General features: G+C 38.5%; 1 protein-coding gene across 2 annotated transcripts in view; it reads left to right on the top strand.

Moving 5' to 3' along the window:
• The window catches only part of LOC108704562 (ephrin type-A receptor 5-like), a 311,050-nt gene that overhangs the window by 277,530 nt on the left and 11,096 nt on the right, over nucleotides 1-22,424 (top strand). For both annotated transcript variants that reach the window (XM_041579738.1, XM_041579737.1), the window contains 3 exons: nucleotides 3,486-3,547; nucleotides 5,869-6,078; nucleotides 6,747-6,896. In XM_041579738.1, coding sequence (XP_041435672.1) covers nucleotides 3,486-3,547; nucleotides 5,869-6,078; nucleotides 6,747-6,896 — 422 coding nt within the window. The remainder of the gene's footprint in view (nucleotides 1-3,485; nucleotides 3,548-5,868; nucleotides 6,079-6,746; nucleotides 6,897-22,424) is intronic.

Here is a 22,424-nt window from a genome sequence, read left to right as displayed (position 1 = left end):
AATAACAAGGATATTGACTGTGTTACATTGAGAGCTCAGGGAAAAGCACTACTAAAGCTATTGCATGTTGCAAAACATGAATTTTGTTAGTTCGCTATTAGTTTTTTTAATAGCGTTACCTTTGCTAGCACATAGTGAGATCCAGGAACCATAATCCATGGGGCTGCCTACTGAGCAAGGAAACATGTCTAACCTGTGCCCACCTGTGTTTTTTTTGCTTGATCTGCAAGTGTGAGTTTGATCAGTGTGACCCAGCATGTGCAGCTGTGGTGAGAAACACCCTAAAACCATATGCCATACTTAAATATGTAGTTTAGCAAAAGCACTTCCACAAGCTGAATTTATTAGGCTTAGCATAGGCCAATTCAAAAACAACTGAATAAACCACACTTGATTTACAGTATGTCATGCATTGGTGGGCAGTGGCAAATCACAATTCACTTATAAATTCATTGTTATTGTTTCCTGTCTGACAATTTCTTTTAATACACTGTTTAGCATTTACTGTAAATGCTTCAACAAATAACCATTTTTTAAATATGACATTACATTTATTATAAATGTTTTACCTTTTATTGTGTCTACTGTCCACCTGCCATTAGTACATGCACAATCTCTCTTCTGTTTGTCTGATTTCCTCCTTTTTACTTTCCAGATTCTCTTTTTCATCCCAGCAGTTATTTGCTTTGCCCTCTTTTTCTTGATCTCTTTACTACTTTCTCTTCTGTGTGCCATTCTTTCTCCTACCACTTTCCCCTATTTATTTTCAATGACTTTTGTATACTATTCTCCTCATCCCCCTCCTTAATAACATCTGCACCATATACAGTATGTGTAATTTTACCTTTTGTACAATTTCCTTCTCCATTTCATTATTCCTTCTGTGTCCCTCAGGTTACATTACATTACATTTTTTTACCATACGCCTTATTCTCCATGCCCCACTCTCCTCCTTTCCCATTCTGCGATACTGTTTAATCTGTTTACCAAATTTTCATGTTGTCTCCCCCACCCCTGCTTTCCTTTCCAAATGTGCCTTTTTCTGCTCATTTCTCTTTTTACTTAACCATATGTTCCATTTTATCTACTTCCCCCTCTTTTCAATACCTCCCAACTGTTCAATTTTTCGAGGGACAGTTCCAATTTTGATAGCTCATCCTGCAGTCCCGGAATCTCCTGTGTTTCTGAAACTTAATTAAATAAGAGGCTTTTTGCAGAATCCAGAATACTCAGCACCTACACTTGGATATAATTGTAACTAATAAAATAGGCGGACTGCAGCATAAAGGGCAATTTCATCTTCATTAGCAAAACTGTTATAATACATAAAACATGGTCCTAAACCCCCCCAGAAATGTGTTCAAACTCTCCATTACCTGACCAATTTTGTAAAATGGGCGTGGTCACAAAATGGGAGTGGTTAAAAATTTTCACCACACTACGTACACCAGATTTTTTGTCCGTCTTTACATTTTTCAAATCCTGGGAGGTATGCTTTTCTTGGCCTTCGCGCCATTCTCTCCCTTTCTATAATATTATTTTCTTCAAATCTGCATTTTAAATTCACAAGTGCCATTCTCTCGCAATCTCTTTTATGTTACTCCTCTCTCCTATACAGCAGCACTAGCACTTCAAGACTGTGTTGAGCAGAATGCACATGCGACCACAACAATCTGTGTACACATGCACCACTAAACAAGACATTCAGTAATGCTCAGAAAAAATCCAGTTTTAATAAATAAGGTAGTACATTGTCAGGATTAAACTAAAATATCAGTGAGATTAATATGTTATTTTTTCTTAATGATGTCATAAGAGAGCAACTAACATTATTACCTAAAATATTAGCACACATCCCCTTTAAAACATTTAAATTTCAGCATAAATGTCTGTATCCAGAATATTAGGGACCAGAAGTTTTCCAGATAAGGGATATTTCAAAAATTTTCCATAATGGATCCTATACCTGTAAAAAATATATATTTAGTTATTTCAAGTGATCATAGAGGATTTAAGCTTACCAGTCCCATTAAAACAAATTTCTTAGCCACTACTGTCCCATCTGCGGCAAATTATTAGCTCATCCGTCTAAAGAGCCTCCAGGGGATGGTCTGGCTAACTAGTAAAATGGGGTCCCTATAAATCCCGGAGCAATAATGATCATGTTATTGTTTCTCTGACTATGCCTCATTATGACAAAACCCCACACATATTACACCCAATCCCAGAACACTTTTCTGAAAGCCCCACCCACTTTCAAATTTCCTTATATTTCCTCTGAAGGCCAAAGCTCTTGTATGGTGCTCCCCTGTACCACCCTGATGGTAGCCCTGCATATAGTCATTCTTTTATAATGCTCTTCACTGGCATTAAAAAACCATTGAAGTCACGTTTGCCATATTTAAATGCAAGCATTCTAGTTCACTGCGAAACAAAGGAATTTGTTTCCAGGTTGACACTCTGATTAGAACAGGTCATCAACCTAAGAACCAACTTAACAGTGGGCATCTAAAATCTGGACATATATTACTGTTGCCCTGCATATTGGGTGAAATTAGGACGAAAACAGAAAAGTATTTACTATATGACAATGACTGATTTTATCGATTTGACAATGAAGTACATGTCTGAATTATAGACAATGTGTGTGAGGCTGTAGATATGCATTATTTCAGTGTTTCATTTCAGTATGTATAGATATATAATAAACATAGATCAGTGTAAGCAATCTTGTTCAATTCAATATGTCCCATTAAAACAAATTTCTTAGCCACTACTGTCCCATCTGCGGCAAATTATTAGCTCATCCGTCTAAAGAGCCTCCAGGGGATGGTCTGGCTAACTAGTAAAATGGGGTTCCTATAAATCCCGGAGCAATAATGATCATGTTATTGTTTCTCTGACTATGCCTCATTATGACAAAACCCCACACATATTACACCCAATCCCAGAACACTTTTCTGAAAGCCCCACCCACTTTCAAATTTCCTTATATTTCCTCTGAAGGCCAAAGCTCTTGTATGGTGCTCCCCTGTACCACCCTGATGGTAGCCCTGCATATAGTCATTCTTTTATAATGCTCTTCACTGGCATTAAAAAACCATTGAAGTCACGTTTGCCATATTTAAATGCAAGCATTCTAGTTCACTGCGAAACAAAGGAATTTGTTTCCAGGTTGACACTCTGATTAGAACAGGTCATCAACCTAAGAACCAACTTAAGAGTGGGCATCTAAAATCTGGACATATATTACTGTTGCCCTGCATATTGGGTGAAATTAGGACGAAAACAGAAAAGTATTTACTAAATGACAATGACTGATTTTATCGATTTGACAATGAAGTACATGTCTGAATTATAGACAATGTGTGTGAGGCTGTAGATATGCATTATTTCAGTGTTTCATTTCAGTATGTATAGATATATAATAAACATAGATCAGTGTAAGCAATCTTGTTCAATTCAATATGTCTTCTTTAACACAGGCAAACCAGTAATGATATTGACTGAATACATGGAAAATGGGTCTCTTGATACATTCCTAAAGGTAAATCTTATTCTTTTATTAAATGCAAACTATTATTTAATTAGAATTGTCACATTATAAACTGCAAGCTGACTGAAGTTTAGGGTATCAAGTATAAAGAGCATGAGATAACTTTTCGAAAGCTATAATTCAAGAGAAATATATAGCTCACTGGGCCCTAACAGTTAAATGTATTGTTTGATTTCTTTCAAATAAAAGACTTGTGATTAGATATCATCTTGACATTGGAAATACGCCTGAAACATATAGCCTGACCTGAAAGTGTGAAATACTAGCCATAGCACTTACTAAAACTTTTGGTGCCAAAGCAACAATGCTTGGCGCCAAAAGTTTGACTTAAGTGTCTCTCTGTGCACAAGTTCTGATTTCCCTGATGATATATATATATATATATATGTTCAAAGAAAGCACTCACAGCATTGACCAACGGATGTATTTCAAAGTGTATTTATTCGTACATGGTGCATCATGCACAAATAAATACACTTTGAAATACATCCGTTGGTCAATGCTGTGAGTGCTTTCTTTGAACTTTTATTGATTTATTGGTCAGCACCCGGCGAGAACATTTTTGAATGGTGAGTGCCATTTGATACTACATATATATATATATATATATATATATATATATATATATATACCACAGCGGAACCTCAATTTAATATAATACATTTTAATGCATTAATTTAATTCTATGTTTTCCCTAATTTTAAACCTGTTTTTTTGGTTTTTAATACATAATACATTTCCCTGGCTTTATATTTTCCCAGATTTTATAACAATTTGGGGGTTCTAGTGTGCATATACATATATACTTTTAAACATAAGTACCAGTGGTCTTCAGTTTGATACACAAGTAAGTTCCAGGAATGGTTAACTTTCTACTACTTGTCCTACAAATGAACAAAAATAAATTAAAAATTAACAATAAATGTAAAGGAAGTGGCAATATTAGTGAGTGTACAATGGAAACATCAGTGCACTGTACCTGTACAGATGAACACTAGTTTGGAATCAAATAAGAAAAATGATTGGTTCAGGCAGTAATACAGCAGTGGTCAAGGACAGTCAAGGGTCAAGAACAGTACACCAGACAACGAGCACACTCTAGTTCTATGTTGGGCAATGAGCAATGTCGGACTGGTCCACCGGGATACCAGGAACACTCCCGGTGGGCCCAGGTATCAGTGTGGCCCTTCTGTTCACCCAATTATTTGCCTTGTATGTGTATACCACAGCCATTCCTCCATTTCTAAGAGAGAAAAGAGGAAATGGAGGGAAGAATGGATGATAATATATAAGGAGAAAAAAAATGAAAAATAATTTCGAGACTCCGCACTCAAAGGTTTTCTGGTGGGCCCCAGGCATCCGACACTGGCAATGAGAAATTGTCTTTGGTGCCTTTAAATATGAGAATTTTGCACCGTGTGAGATGACGTCATGCCTCACGTCCAGTATAAAAGGTCATAGACAAGTGGCGCCTGGGTCGAATTAGGGAGCAGTGCACAAGAGAGGAGCCCATGGCCTCCCAGATATTATTACAATACCTGACAGATTCCAGGGGGCTTGCTCCATAGTGGAAGGTGTAAGCTATTTGTTCTGCAACAGAACTACTATTGTAGTTTATGTAACATTGTTATATGATTAAAAGTTGAGCATTAAAAGGGTTCCAAAAACTGGAAACAGGTGCAACAATGTAGGCTGGTTTATAATGTAATACACTACAAAATACTGTCTTATAATGTAATACACTGCAAACACTGTAATGCTAATCTGGGTTTTCCAGACTACAAGGAGTTAATCCTGTGTCCAGCTATTGGTGTGAGCATGGGTTACACAGCGACTTACACAACAGGGTCAGGACCTTCGCCAGGTGGAACCCTTTAAGGTGTAGTAGAACTACACAACACATGCTGCTGTATATAAAAGATAGGAATTGGACGCCAGGAGGTTCTTGATAAAACAACAGTTGGTAGTTTATTGTACCAATTTATTGTACATAATACATATTTATTTTTATTTATTGAAATGTTAAATCTCCCCTATTTGAGGGTGATTTTGAAGTATTGTCTTTTCTCATTGCAAATTAACTATGTAACTATAAAAAAGCATTGTAGTGTAAAAATTAATAACACCTATACAGTAGTCCTACATCAATAAAAATATACAAACATTCCTTTATAGATACAATGTTACTGATGCAATTCAATAAAGGGATTGTTTATTTGCAATTACAGCATCTTTTGTGAACACAGGGTGAAATTTTGAATAAATTGAATATTTAAGTTTGTATGTAACACAAAACTGTTTGGTCTCCTTAGAAAAATGATGGTCAGTTCACGGTCATTCAGCTAGTGGGCATATTGAGAGGCATTGCATCAGGCATGAAGTATCTTTCTGATATGGGATATGTACACAGGGACCTGGCAGCAAGAAATATTCTGATAAACAGCAATTTGGTCTGTAAAGTTTCTGATTTTGGATTATCGCGTGTTCTTGAAGATGATCCTGAAGCAGCCTATACTACCAGGGTAAGGTAACCCTCTGACAAGTGTCTAAACATTTATACAACAGTTCTGAAAGCAAACCTTTCATCATACAGAAAGAGATTTCTGGAACAATTATTAAAAATAAAAAAGCTGGGTGATCTATGTTTTTAAATCTTTTATTAAAAGGAAGTTGAGTATTCTAAAAAGTCATGTATATTTTGGCAAAGTAAAACTTTTTTATTAAAGCAGCTATTGAATTAAGACTTCTAATTCATAAAAGTATGAAACTACAAGATCCTGTTTGCGTACAAAATATGAGTTTATAAGATAAATACTAAATAAATTAATTCCTACCTATTGGAAGTTCTTTATTAATAAATAACATTTTATTTACCTTAATTAAAACTACGGCAACTTCCTAAGCTGGGGATATGCTTCTTTTTACTATAAGTGACAGATGAACTCTTTATTTGCAAAAACAACTGTATTACTAGAAATAAGCTAAATCTTTTATATATATTATACATGTATTTTTTTTTCCTTGATGTTTATTTTCGTGCAGAATTTTGTAGTTCATTTGCACCATTTTCTTCTTGGTACTCTCAATTATTTGGCTGTAATAACAACATTGTGTGAATTATCTGTTATCTGACACAGAAAGGCATCTCATTCTTAAAAGGGCTTTGCTAAATTGGCTGTAATTTTCACAGGGAGGGAAGATACCAATACGATGGACTGCTCCCGAAGCAATTGCCTTTCGTAAATTTACTTCTGCAAGTGATGTATGGAGTTATGGCATTGTAATGTGGGAAGTAATAGCTTATGGAGAGAGACCCTACTGGGAAATGACAAATCAAGATGTAAGTACAGCTGTAACCTTGATGTGTGATGCAATAAATACTTGTTTTTCCATACAACATAATTTGAAATTAAAAAAAAATATTTTCTGTCAAAGAAATAGTGATTCAGTGAAATATTTTTTCTGTATCTCTACCTCCAAATAATTGTTCCTTAATTAAACTTATCATTACACCATAACATTTACATTTGGTATGATGTTGACAATGATATTTGTTTTTGTAATTGCTCTTTATTGTCCAAAATCAAAACCTGACAGTGGTTTGACTGACCTAAATAGAAAATTTGTAATATAAAGTAATAATAACAACAATAACATTGTGGCCTTACAGAACAGTAGTATTTTGTAGTCCTTTTCAGTAGATGGAAAAAGGCAGAACAGGCAAATATTCAAAATACTAAACAAATTTAGAAATTAAGGCTTTCTACTACCTTACAGTATATTAATCATTGGAAAAAAGTTGATCCACTGCCTTCTATATTTATATTAGCCATGATTGGCATGATAGAGACTAAGGGGGTTATTTACTAAGCTCCGAATACCCGAAATTTCCCTGAAATCCGAAAAAATTTTGATTTTTTTTTATAAAATTGGAGTTTATTAAACCCCGAGGGCTAAAAAGCCAGAATATAAAAACACTGCATCTCAAACCTGTCGAGGTTGCATAAAAGTCAATGGGAACAGTCCCATTGATTTTTGGTTGTGTCGGGGGTTTCGGGCAATTTCACAATGTTTTCGTAGCTTTCGGGTGAAAACTTCAAAAAATTCTGAGATTTTGGGGAAAAACCCCCGAAAAAATCTTGAAAATCTGAGCTTTTCCCGCAAAGCAAATTTTCAGGAAAATGTAATAATAAATAAGTGTTAAAAACCCGAGCGGGTTAGATCCGAGTTTGTAGCAGCCGATATTAAGATAAATTCGAAACTTAATAAATAACCCCCTAAATGTTTTTATTGACATATCCAATAAATCCACCCACCTTCCAACCAATATTTAAGATTTATAGTGCACAAAAAAGTTAATAAATTAAAGCATATGTAAATTTTTTACCAGTTTTTATAGATAGGAAATAGATTAGAATCAGGTCTTTAATGAATCTTTTTTTTAATGTAATAAGGTAGCACTTAATCAGAAAAAAAAAATCACTTCTTTACAACCAGTTTGATCTTTAACAAAAATAAAATTCAAACTGTAATTAAAGACCCTGAAACACAATCCCAAATGTAATTAGTTTGTCTAAAATAAATAATGTGACTATACAAGTTATGAGCACTAAAGCTGATCACCTAATCAGATGCAAAAACTGATTGCAAGTATATTTCTGAATCAAGTTAACTGCTTATATAAAGTACAAGGTAGAATTTATAATTGTGTTAATATATAAAGTACATTTTGATTCGCAGAAAAATGAGTGAATTTCCAAAAAAACTGTGAAAAATGTATGAAAAAAATCGTTAAAATATAAATTGACGCCCGCGTCCAATTTTGGACGTGTGTCCGAAAAGTCACTTGCGTCAAAAGATGCTAGCTTTAAAGTCAATGGGTGTCCGAATAGTCTTGACATGCAGCGATTTTGACGCCAGCGACTTTTTGGACGCGCTTCCAAAAATTTTTGACGCAGTCTAATTTTCGTGGGAGATTCGCAAATTTAAATGTGGAAATTTGTGACAGGCGGATTTATTCCCCCATCACTATTACTTTATTATATGGTCCTAAAAACTTATGAGAATTGTAAAACTCTATTTATATTTAACTCTGAGATGAACTATGCATTGTAGATACACATGCATGTATATAAATCAAGTTATGCATAGGTCTTTAAAAGTTCAGTTTAATTAAAACATTATTTCAACAATTAATTGCTCAGAAGAATCAAGGAGATGGTATCCAGTTATACTGGAAGAGGTCTTTCTTCTACGTCCCTCCATGTCAGTACACATGGGCATTGCCCCTCCCAGACCTGGAGGTAGGACCTATAACATAGCCAATCAAAATGAATCATAACCTATAAGACTACATGACTTCTTTCTCACCACAGTTATTTTTTGTCCTACTGGACAGGGAGGTAGGATCTTCCTCCTCACTTTTTATTTTTTGGTGAATTTTGAGAGAAATCAAACACAGTTTTTGTTTTTTTCTTTTGTATTTTTTGTTTATTTATTTATTTTTTCCTCTGTGTAGACACAGAGGGATGATTCCCAGTTAATGGAGAAGATTTTACCTGATGCCTCAAGACGCATAATCTGTAAATTATCACTTATTGGGAAGAAATGCAGGTGTGGGCATACCCATGTCCTAGCTCTGTGCTAAAATAGCTCCCCTGCTATATGCCCAGCGAGGCACAAGATTCAATCTAGTGCCTTTTGGGAAGAGACGCAGTTGTGGGCTTCCCACATTATTTCCTGTGAGCCTTTCTTTTGTTTATTTTTTACCTCTGTGTGGACACAGAGGGATGATTCCCAGGTAATGGAGAAAAAATTTACCTGATGCCTCAAGACGCATAATCTATAAATTATCGCTTATTGGGAAGAAGTGCAGGTGTGGGCATATCCATGGTCCTAGCCCTGTGCTAAAATAGCCCCCTTGCTATATGACCAACGAGGCACAAGATTCAATCTAGTGCTTTTTTGGGAACAGATACAGGTGGGGGCTTCCCATTAGTCACTATCTGATAATGTGCAGGTGTGCCTTCGGCCCCGTTGCTATTGTTGTTTAATATTTTAATCTTTGTATGGGTGAACCTGCATCCTCTGTGCAGACACAGAAGTTATATTGGCTCATGCTACTGAGGCACCTCCAGGAAGGGCTAGAGGTTGCACTGCTCAAGCAGTATGGCACCTCCTTTCTTCTTATGAGTCTGCTCTTAACAAGCAGTGTTCCACCTGTCTGGATATTCCTGCTGACAAGCCTGCGCTATCTGGTAAGGTGCCTGTGTTCCTCTGACTTTTTATATTATCTGAAGTCTTATGTTGTGATCTGGCATCCTCTGTGTAAAATGCAGTATTGGCTACAGTATTGGCTCTTGTTACACAAGTTACTTTAAGTACTGGTTGGTGAATCCCTCTGCCTAAGCAGTGTGGTACCTGAACCCGGTGAGTTTGATTTCTCAGTATCCATTGTGTGTTTGAAACATTAATTTCACTGGGAAGTCTGCACGTTAATAAGTTTAATATGTCCCTCAGCTGAAAGCTATCAGGGCTTTGGCTGGAGTTCCATCCAGCTAACTAGTCACTATCTGGTAAGGTGCAGGTGTTCCTTTTGGCCCCTTTGCTATTGCTGTTTAATATTTTAAGTTTTGTATGGGTGAACCTGCATTCTCTTGGCTGACACAGAGGTTATATTGGCTCATGTGCCTAAGGCACTTCCAGGAGTACCATACTGCTCAAGCAGTATGGCACCTCCTTCCTTTCTTATGAGTCTGCTCTTAACAAGCATTGTTCCACTGGACTGGATATTCCTGCTGACAAGTCTGAGCTATCTGGTAAGCTGCCTGTGTTCCTTCTTATATTATATGAAGTTGTATGTTTTGAGCTGGAGTCCTCTGTGCAAAATGTAGTTACACAAGGTACTTTCAGTACTGGCTGGTGAATCTCTCTGTTGACGCAGGGTGGTACCTGAATCCGGTAAGTATCAGTATCCACGGTGTGTTTGAAACATTCATTACACTGGGAAGTCTGCATGTTAATAAGCTAATTATGTCCCTCAGCTGAAAGCTATCTGGGTTCTAGCTGAAGTTTCCATCCTGCGGACTTTTCATTGTTATCAAGTATAGCGCAGATACTCCTCAGTTTGCTACTGTTGATTCTATTGTCCTCTGTGCAGACACAGAGGTTATATTTGCCTTTTATTACACTGGGTGCTTGCAGGGTTGGCTGGAGGCTTGCACTGCTGAAGCAGTATGGTAGCTCCTTCCTTCCTTCCTTGCATTGAGTCTGCTCAGTGCTGTAACCGGAGTCATTGGGCCCCACAGCAAATTCATTTTAGGGCCCCTAACATATCCAGAGGTTTTGCTTTTTTACCAATACATATTGAAATTGCTCTTTATTTGGGCCTCATGGGTCCCTATACCTTTTGGGCCAACCTGCAGCTGCAGGGTCTGCTTACGCCCCTGAGTCTGCTCCTAAGAAGCAGTCTGCCACCAAGGATCTGACTGGATTATTCCTACTGTCTAGCGCATATTATCTGGTTAGGTGCCTGTGTTCCTCTGACTTCTTGTATTGATGTCATCTGAGGTCTTAGGTTTGTAAGCCCGAGTTCTCTGTGCAGACACAGTAGGCAAGTGTGCTCTTATTACACCTAGTATTTCCAGGATCTGCTAGGGGTTTGTTCTGTTGTAGCAGCATTGTGCCCCATTTTTTCCTATGATGTTTCCACACTTAACAGGCAGGGTTCCGATTTATATGGCATCTTTTTGTCTGATGTAGGCCTTCTCTTAGATAATTCTATTCCTATCTGGTGGTTTTTGTTGGGAGCTCAGTTGTAGTTATACTACATCTACTGAGTTTTTGTGACTGTAGGTTTCCCTTCTTTAATTGTTGGTAGATTGAAGGGCACTTACTGTTATTGGCACCTTAACATGCTTGAAGCTAGCTTGTAGTCTATGGCCCTTTGTGTGGCCTCGGGCATCTAGCCAGGGAGCTGGGTTTGTGTGGCCTCTAGCATTCATTATGGACCTTGGCTTTGGTTAGAGCCCATGTTTTGGTCCATGGCTTTTCACCATGGCCCTCGGCTCCTGGGCCTGCTGGCCTTTTACAAGGGCCCTTGTTCTGCTGGCCTGTTGCATGAGCCTTTGGCTCATGTGGTCTTTTACCCTTCGGCACATTTGTTTGGTTGTCCTTTTACCAGGGTTATTATGGCTGCGGGCCTGTTTTCATGGCCCTTAACTTAGGTGCTTGCTTACCTTTTACAAGTGTTCTTGGGCCTTTTCTGTGGCCCTTGGCTAAGGTGGCCGCTAGTTTTTATTATTGTCCTTGGGGGCTTGTGGCTGCCAGTCTTTGCTGTGACCTATGGTGCATAGGCCACCAGCCAGGCTGTGGCCTCTGATAGGCATGGTTACTATTCTTGCTGTGGCCCTTGGTGGGCATGTCTGTTTACCTTGCTGAAATCCTTGGCAGGACAACAGCCATTGGTTTTGTCTTGTCTACAATCCTTGCAGGCATGGTTCTGGTTACACCAGCAGTAGGCATGATTGACTATTTGGTTGGATCTACAATGGGTTGTAGCATCAGCTGGTGTTTGCTCTGAGTTTCACAGCCCATAGCTAATTTTGTTGCTGATTGGTGTTCAGTAGCTGAGGTTGGTCATATGTTGTCGGCTTACAGCTAACCTTTGCTTCTGCCTTACATGCATTGTTTTTGGTCTTGTATGCCACTGCTTATTATCAATAAGGCTGGCTTGTGGACCAGGGTTTTGCAAGTTCAACAACTGGCTTGTGCTCTGTTGTTGTATGTATGGAAATTGACTTTTGTGTCAGGTGCCAGTGCAGTTGGTGACCTTGTCCCCAAGGGTGGCATTCACAATAGCTGGCTTATGTACTATTGCTTGTGTATTAGAATTCCACTCTGGTGTTGTGCATACACTTCAGCTGACTGGCATCTTGGCCTGCTAGTGTGACAATGGTCTTGCACATCTATGTTGGAATACATAATAGCTGGCTGTTCCATCACTGGTTTGCATGTATGGTGGCTGGCTCTCTGCTAGTGGATTGCGCATCATTGCTGGTTGGTACCAGTGTTTGTAGGCTATAACCTTCTGGCATGCCTGATTTTGGATTGTGACCCCAGCTGTTGACTGGTTCAGTAGCCTATTGGATTCAGTAGCTTCTACGTTTGGTCACAGGTTTGGTTCAGTTTTTGCATAAACTGTTGCATTGTGCAGCTTGAGATGTAGTGGCTTCGGTTTTTGTGGGTGTTTTCTAGAACTGTAATTGGCTTGGGTCCCATTGCATGCTTGTGTAGCAGTTGGCTGGGGCAACAGCATATCTTACTGGTAGATGGCCTTAAGTCACATTGGTTTTTCAGCAGCTTATCCTTGTGCTGTAGTATGCCCAGTTTAGATTTGGTGGTTGGTGGAGCTACTGGGCTGTACCAGCATGGCTCTACAATGGTTACAATGATATGCTGATTTAGGATAACCCAGAGTTGGTGTTCATTTAGTTAAGTCATTTAGTTAAGTCTTCATTAGGTATTATTAGCATGGAGTTGGTGGATCTTGGGCTGATCTATGGTGTGGAGTTGACTCCGGTCAGCACTGGTTTGAGCTGCTTCCATTAAGCTGCAGGACTAGGCTAATGTGGGCCAAGTCTTTTTAGGTTAGGAACAAAGCAGGATCCCGCACACCCAACAGATAACAGCAATATGCCTGGTGCTCACTGGCAGAGGTTCGGCAACCCCACAACAGAGTACAGCAAAGGAATTCCAACGGCACACAGGACTGTGAGAAATCTTCAAAAATTTATTTCAATGCGGAGTGCAATGCAACGTTTCGGGGAGTAAAACCCCTTTATCAAACATGCTTGACAAAGGGGTTTTACTCCCCGAAACGTTGCATCGCACTCCGCATTGAAATAAATTTTTGAAGATTTCTCACAGTCCTGTGTGCCGTTGGAATTCCTTTCCTGTACCAAGTCTTTTTAGGGCCACTTGCTATTGCTGAGGATCGTGTATTTCTCCAGCACTGGTGATAGATGCATCCAAGTTGTGTTTAGTTACTGATCTGATTGATTTCCTGGTGGTTTCTAGGGTGTTTTAGTTCTCTTTCAATATTTTTATTTGTATTGCACAGTCAGGAAAAAACAGGTACACAGGCAGCCATATGCAATCAGAGGAAACAGTACAATGATGTGAAAGTTACATATGCAAAAACAGGTTCAAGATTAAATGATCATGTACATTCAGCAAGTATAGTCAAATATAGGAAAAGCATAAATTGTAGACATTCTGTACAGTTATCTGTTATATCCCACGCTATGACTAATCCTGCGTAGTGTATACCTTATGTTGAAACAGATGAAACATTATAATCAAAAATAAATAAATAAATAAGAAAAACACAACCCAAACTCTAGCCCCAGCAAAACATATACTTGAGTAAGAGAAATCCCATATCCACAATACTTAAATGCTAAGTAAAGCCATATGACCATCGGTCCCATATCTATATTCCAGCCATGGTGTCCACGCTAATACAAACTTACTATGTGAGTCTAAAAGAATACTAGTCAATTTCCCTTTTGACATTATCCAGTCTATTTTTTGTTTAGTTATGTCAATAGATAATTGTTTAGTTTTCCAAGCTCCCGCTATAGTTTTCTTAGCCACAGTCATAATTGCAGTAAACAATTGGAATTGAATCTTTGAAAGCACCTCAGGTTGTTTACCTAAGAGAGCTGTAACTGGACGTTTAGGGATTACCACCTGGAATATAGAATGTAACATGGTGAAAATACGAATCCAAAACCTTTGAATGCATGAACACTCCCACCAGATGTGGAACATGGAACCCACTTGCCCACAACCTCTGAAACAAGCAGGGTCCGCTGCAGGGGCAAATTTGGCAATACGAGCTGGGACCAAATACCATCTAAGTAAAACTTTGTAATTAACCTCCAATAAAAAAACATTTTTGGAAGATTTCATAGTGTTGAACCAAATTGATTGCCATTCTTCACTATCCATTTGACACTTTAAATCCTTCTGCCAGGAGTCAGTGTATACCAAGTGGGAAGTTTCAACATCATCGTAGAAATTGTTATACAACATTGAGATCACTTTCTTTGCTTGGGGATGTTTCAGACACCATTGTTCAAAGAAAGTAGGTGACTTTCTAGCTAACTGGCACTGGTCCCACTGTGAATGAGCAAAGTGCAATAATTGCCTCAAATGAAAATGCTCTGCTAGCGGAACCGAATACTTATTTATAAGGTCCTGGGGGGTATAAGGTTTTGTTAAGGAATATAGTTGTCCCAAATTCTGTATATTAGCAAGAGACCACCACGCAAAGGCTGTATACTGCAAGCCAGGGTTAAATAGAGGGTTACCCAATAATGGCATGGCAGAGGAATGAGGTGATTGTAACTTATATTTTTTATTAACCGAGTCCCACAATTTTAACATATGATGTAAACAGATGCTCCCAGTAGGTGGACGTAACTTAGGAGGGCACCAAATCAAAGCGGCTGGGGAATATGGAGCAGAATAAGCCTCTTCCAGAGAAACCCAAAGGGGGGTATCAGTTTTAGAATGAAGTGCTAGAATCTGGGATACTTGGGCCGCTTTATAATAAAATAACCAGTTAGGGAGACCCAGTCCCCCTCTTTTTCTAGGGCACGTCAGTATCGACTGGCAAACTCTGGATGGCTTCTGAGCCCAAACAAATCGGAGAAGTTAAGCGTTAAAACGGGATAGGTCATCTAGAGCGATTTGCACAGGTAGCGTCCGGAAAAAGTACAACATTTTTGGCAGAATTGTCATCTTAATCGAATGGATTCTGCCAATCCACGAAATATGGTGATGCTTCCATTTATTAAGTAGAGCGAACAGAGTTCTAAATAATGGGGGGTAATTATATTTGTACAATGTATCATGTGTAGTAGTCAATCTAACTCCTAAAATCGAAATAAAGTGCGGATGCCAAGTAAATTCGAAGTTAAGCTGCAATAATTTAACCGCTCCAGGGGACAGATTGATATTTAGAGCTTCAGTCTTATTATGATTAACTTGGAGACCCGATATGGTGCCAAAGATATCCAACAGTCTAAACAAGTTTGGGAGGGAGGTGAGAGGATTAGAGATCACCAGGGTTAAGTCGTCAGCAAATAAGCTAACCTTGTGCTGAATACCAGCTACATCAACACCTTTTATATCTGTATTGGGTCTAATTGCTGCCGCCAAAGGCTCAATAGCTAAATTAAACAGGGGCACCCCTGGCGTGTTCCCCGGTAGATTTGAAAGACAGTCGAAGGAAATCCCATAATATTGACTATCGCTGACGGATTGTGATATAAGGACTTGACCCAAGTTATAAAATTCCCCCCTGAAACCCCATCTCCCTAGTGTATAATACAAATAGTCCCAATGGAGGGAGTCGAAAGCTTTACGGATATCTAATTTGAGCAGCATTGTTTTAAGTCCAGATAATTTAGCATGATGGGCTAACAAGATAAGGCACCTAATTGCATCAGCAGACTGACGACCAGGGACGAAGCCCACTTGGTCCTTATGGACTATCAGGGGGAGAAAAGAATTAATTCTAAAGGCAAGGATTTTCCCCAAAAGTTTAACGTCAGTGTTTAAAACCGAAATAGGCCGGTAGTTTTTGCAATCAGACAAATCAGTATCAGGCTTAGGGATAGCAGAGATTTTAGCTTTCAAAGTTTCCTTTTGTAATTCCCCTCCTACTTTAAGCTCATTCAACATGGTAGTTAAATAGGGGCCTAACTCAGTGAGGAATTTTTATAGTAAACATTGGGGAGGCCGTCAAGTCCTGGAGCTTTACATGTGTCTAATTGTTTCACGGCCAGTTGGACTTCCTCCAACGAAATATCGTCTTCCATTGACTGGACTTGATCGGGAGTCAAAGATGGGATAGTAAATCCCCTAAAGAATTTGTCATATTTCTCTACAGATATATGTCCAGGTGCAGAATACAATTTCTGATAAAAATTTGCAAATTCAGTGGCAATTTTGCTAGGATTTCCTGTCAAGGGACCCTGAGAGGACCTGATCCTATGAATCTGAGGGGGGGTATTACGATCATTCAACTTGCGGGCTAGCATCCTGCCCGGTTTGTCAATACAACAATACATTTTATTTTTAGCCCATCTCAATTTTTTCTCAGCATTAGTTGTCATTAGTAAATCCAAATCTTTCTGAAGCTGTTTAATTTGCACGGAGTAGTCTAACAGGGGGGATTCGGTCTGCTGGGAGATCAATTTATCTAATTCCTGTGTCAAAGATTTTAGTTTAGATTCTCTGTCCCGCTTTCGTCTAGAACCAATCTGGATAAATTTACCCCTAATGACTGGTTTATGAGCTTCCCATAATAGTACACTTGAGGAAACTGAGCGCTCATTCTCAACAAAGTATGTACCTAAGGATTCCTGGATTGTAGAGACCACTTCAGGGATACACAATAAAGACTCGTTAAGTCTCCAAAACCTAGATCTTGGTCTCTCCATAATACAAGACAAGGTAATCAGAACCGGACAGTGATCAGACCACCCAATATTCAACATTTTGGCGGAGCGAATAGATGGCACCAAAGTGGAGGAGAGAAAAATGTGATCAATTCTAGTTGACACTATATGCGGAGCTGAACAGTGGGAAAATTGGAGAACCTCCGGATTACGTTCCCTCCATGCATCAATCAAGTTATGTATATTTAACAGGGATCTAAATGCTATTGGCTCCTTACGATACTTAGAACAGACCGACTCCTGAACTCTAGTAATCACCAAGCGGTCCCGAGTTTGGTCCCAAATTAAGTTAGAGTCACCACACAAGATCAATTGTCCTTTCTGCAGCTCCTTACATTTATGAAACAATTCGCCTAAAAAATCTAATTGGTGAGTATTTGGAGCATAATAGGATACAATAGTAAGCGGGGAATCAGCAATCAAAACCAAGGCAATTATATAACGGCCCTCTGGGTCGACAAAGGTTTTCTCAATAGTTGGGTGTTTTAGTTCTGAGATGGCTATTGCCATCATTCTGGTTGTGTCCTACAGCACATTTTGTTTTAACAGTTGCAGGATTTTTGTTCTTCCCCAGGTGGGGTTTTGTCAGATAACCATATTGCAGGTATCCCTCTAGTCACTGAGGGAACCTTTTTAAGCAGAATATGGTTATTCTTAATCTGCAATGCTTGACCTTGAGTGCCAGTCTCTGTAATTTAGTGGTTGGTTTTGTAGCTCTTGTTGCCAATCGTTTACCATGTCCTAGGACATGTTGTTCATGTTCTTGTGCCTTTTATCTACCTTTTTCAGGAGATATCCATTTTATCAGCTCCCCTGTTGGATGGATGTGATGCTGGCCTTTACTCAGGGCCTCCTTAGCATCAGTTTGGTTTTTGCTTTATGTTGGTTATTCCCACTCCTTGTTTTCGGGGCATGGCTTGGTAGATCCCATGTGTACTGACATGGAGGGACGTAGAAGAAATAGAGAATTTTACTTACCTACTTGACGTAAATTCCTTTTCTTCTAGTCCCGACATGTCAGTACAGGGTTTCCCAGCCCAATTATTTATTTTGATTACTGTACTGCTATGGAAAAAGTATAACTGTGGTGAGGAGGAAGTCATGTGGTCTTAAAGATTATGATTCATTTTGATTGGCTATGTTATAGGTGCTACCTCTGGAAGGGGCAATGCCCATGTATACTGACATGTCGGGACTAGAAGAAAAGGAATTTACGTCAAGTAGTTAAGTAAAATTCTCTATTTGGTGTGTTTGGTACAACATAAAATATAAATGAGACATTTTCAGAATTCTAAATTAAAACAGGCAGAATGAATCTGCAAAAAGCCATGTGTACTTGTGTATGTTTAGCCGTCATATAATAAATATCCCCTGCCATAATTTATGAAATGTTGGTAAAGTTTAAATGCTAATGATAAACAAGTGTAATATTCTGCATGATTGGGGCCTGGGCTTTTTTTCATAATGTAGATCACCATATCTTATGTAATGTAATGTAAAACATTTAAGAATTAAATAAACCCAACAGTATTGCAATTGATAAGGAGTCATTTTAGCTTAGGCACCATCAAATACAACATACTGTATTATTAATACTACAGAGAAATGGGAAATACTTAAAAAGCATTAGAAAGATTTACCTGTATAGATATAGTGCTTTAGCACTGGAAACAAAGATGGAAACAGAAACCACCATGGGTGTGTAACCAGTCATGGAGAGTGTGAATGTATTATTTAGGCAAACTGTTATTAAGATGTGTTTAGAGAAACAAAATTGAGTTGCCCCTAAACTAAGCACTAAGATGTCTAGATTTAGTGCATGGACCTCACATTCTAGCTCTTCACGCAGTTTAGTTCAAATAAATAGAAAATGCATCTACAGGCAAAACGAATCAACTCTTTTGGGCATTACACAGTGTAACTGTCCTCGGATCCTTGAAAGACTTTAAGAACATACCACTGGTACAAAAATAACTTTCTTTATTGGTAACACCATCAGGATAGGGAATCAGGAACAAAGATGATGAATTTTAGCAATATAGGTGCGATATAAGTGCAGTAAGTACGCGTACAATGTGTAGAATGTGGTAGAACTAGGGGCAAACATACAAAAGGAGCATTCAGTATATATTCTAACATATAATCAGTAACATTGTCATTAGCAGCATTAATCAGTAGGGATGGGCGAATTTTTTCGCCTCGTTTCGCCGAAAAAATGACGCCCATAGACTTGTATGGAGACGTGCGTCAAAAATTTTTTTTAATTTCGCCGCGCGACAAATTTTTTTTGACGCCCATAGACTTTAATGGGCGTCTGCGACATTTCGCCGGCGGCGAATTTTTGGCAAAACTAAACGGGTCAAATTCACCCATCCCTGTTAATCAGTACATATAAACAAAGAAAGCTCACCTATTTTCACCTCATAGGATCTTAAGCGCAGTTTCTCTACTCTAGCATGCTCTCTGAAGATTCTGTCTCTAAGATGGCTGCTGGCATGTCTGGCTAGATTCTAGAAGATCTCAGAGTGAGGCTGGGTTCTGATTGGACTAGACTGTCAGGTGGCTGGAGTACTCTAATTAACCCTGTAATGTCCTGTGTTGCTATAAACTTCTCATATATTAACAGTCACAATGAATTATGCAGTTCAAATGTTAGATTGGCTTGGGCGGGCAGCTACACACAGGAAGCAGTATTCCCTGTCATATGATAAATTGACAGTTTCCTAAATGTTGTACAGTACATTGTTAATACAATCAAATAGCCCATTTTTCATTTGCTGTTGGGTGCATCTGTAAAAAAAACTAAATATTTCTCATTAATTAAACTTGAAAACAAACTAGATCCATATTCTACGTAAGATAAACTTACGTAGAATATGTCACAAATGCACATATTCTTTCGTAGAATATGTCACAAATGCACATATTCTTTACATAATATTGCTGGGAAAACTTTAAAATGAAAAGACTAGTGGCTATTGGATTTCTATTCAAATAATCTGCACAAAATCCATGTTTTAATATTCTTTTAAGAATTCCAGCACAATTTCAGGTGCAAAATCTTATTCACAAAATTAGTTACCTGGGAGCACCACGGTGTGTAACTTCTCCTCTGTGTGCATCAAGTTAGGGAAAGTACCCCGGAAAAAACTTCATAGTCCAAACTGTATGCAGAAACACGGAGCACCACAGGAATGAAGTCGAGTGTTATAATAAAAATTCCAAAATGTATTAATCCATTAAAATCGGCACATCATTGTAGAAACATTAAAAGAACCATAGGCTTAACGCGTTTCGTGGCTATCCAGCCACTTTCTCAAAAGCACATCAGTTCAATCCACACTACAGTTTAAATTGCGAGTAAACCCCGCCCCTAAAAACATTTAACCCTCAGCATACTAATACACAGTATTTTAACCCCCAGTATGCTATGACATAGTGACTATATAGCTATGCTTGACATAGAGGGGATCAGGTAGAAAGGAAAAATAGTTGTGAAAAGCCTAACATCATAACATGACAAAAATGAAAAAGAAAAATGGGAAACAAGGAATGTAAGACAAAACTATCATATTATATCGTAAAATAAAACTCAAAAATAGCATGATAATTCCCATTCCTGATTCATGCCCCCAAATTCCTCTATGGTCTTCAAATGATAAATCCAATGCACCTCCCTAGCTAGAAGTCGCTTATTAACATCACCTTTCCTAATATCAACACGTGGTTTATCAATCACCTGAAATTGAAAATGTACTGTATCATTCTGTGTCAATGTAACATGTTTAGCTAAGGCAGATTTCTCATCCCCTCTTTCTACAGGTGTTCCAAGATCCTAACACCAACAGGACGTGTGGTTTGGCCAACATATTAGGCCCCACACTGGCAAGTTGCCAAATATACTACCCCTTTAGACAAGCAATTGAAGTATTGTGAAATCTTATACTTTCTTTCCGTATACGTGCTAGTAAACTCCTTAGAGACTTTAATTACATTACAGGCTTTACATCTCCTTCGCCCACATTTATATGTCCCCTTATATTTAAGCCAGGTCTTATTCTGTGTATCATTAGCCAATCAAAGATTGGAAATGGAAATCCAAGAGGCTATGTTCTTACCTTTACAGAAAACAAAAGAGGGAGTTTCATCTATAAACCCACCTAGAAGAGGATCCTGCAATAAAATTGCCCAATGTTTCTGTATGATAGGTTTAACATTGTACATCTGGTTGGAATATGTGGTACAAAACAAAACCAGTCTGTTTCACCCTTCTATCTTGTTCTATTACCGCTCTATCCCTCCTTTCATCCACCGCGCTTTGTCCCTTAAACACTCTAGTTATGTTCTTATTCTGTTTCTTTTGTTTCAATAAACTGTTCCTATCCGACCCCACTGCCCGATCAAAGGCCTCCTTGATGAATGATGTAACCCCTTTCAATAAATCTATCCCAAAGCTCCATGGATTGATTTGAAATGTCACCCCAAGTGGAGCAGATTCGCTTCAAGCGAATGAATTGTCCTGTAGGGATACCTCGTATACATGATGTGGGGTGACTACTTGTGGCGTGTAGCAAGGTATTTCTGGTAATAGTCTTGCGGAACATAGTAGTTTGAATACAATCTCCTATAGCCCAAAAGGATACATCCAAAAAGGGAATTTCAGAGTCATGCAATTCATATGTAAATGTTAGTCCCTCTACTGCTTGACTACATATATCTACAAAATCCTTAAAGGATTCTGAGTCACTATCCCAGATTCCTATACAGTCATCGATGTACTGATAAAACTGTACTATTTTAGACCTATAGGGGTTCGAATCGCCAAAAATGTGGTGCCGCTCCCACCATCCCATGAATAGGTTGGCATAAGTGGGTGCAAAGGAAGCCCCCATTGCGGCACCACATTTTTGGAGATCGAACCCACCATTGAAATTGAAATCATTAGTATGTAATAGATACTCTATGGAGCGAAGTATAAATGTATTTTGTAATTCTAGGAAACAGCACTCCTTCTCTAACCAAAAGGCAATGGCCTGCAGGCCCAAATCATGTTCGATTGAAGAGTATAGGGCATTCACATTCATAGAATACCATTTGTATGACTCTCTCCATTGAATATTTTTAAATTTATTGATACACATTGTTGTGTCTCTAAAGTAGGTAGGAAGTTTTTCTACCAGAGGAATCAAAAGCTGATCTACATAGCGGGAAAGTCCCTCATTCAACGCACCTATCCACACTACAATAGGGCGGCCCTTAAAATCCTCCAAGGATTTATGAACCTTGGGAAGAATGTGAAAGATGGGGATTACTGGGGAGTCATTATATAGACATTT

The sequence above is a fragment of the Xenopus laevis genome, chromosome 1S (assembly GCF_017654675.1).
Source record: "Xenopus laevis strain J_2021 chromosome 1S, Xenopus_laevis_v10.1, whole genome shotgun sequence".
NCBI lineage: Eukaryota > Metazoa > Chordata > Amphibia > Anura > Pipidae > Xenopus > Xenopus laevis.
This window is presented reverse-complemented; position numbering and strand designations above follow the sequence as displayed.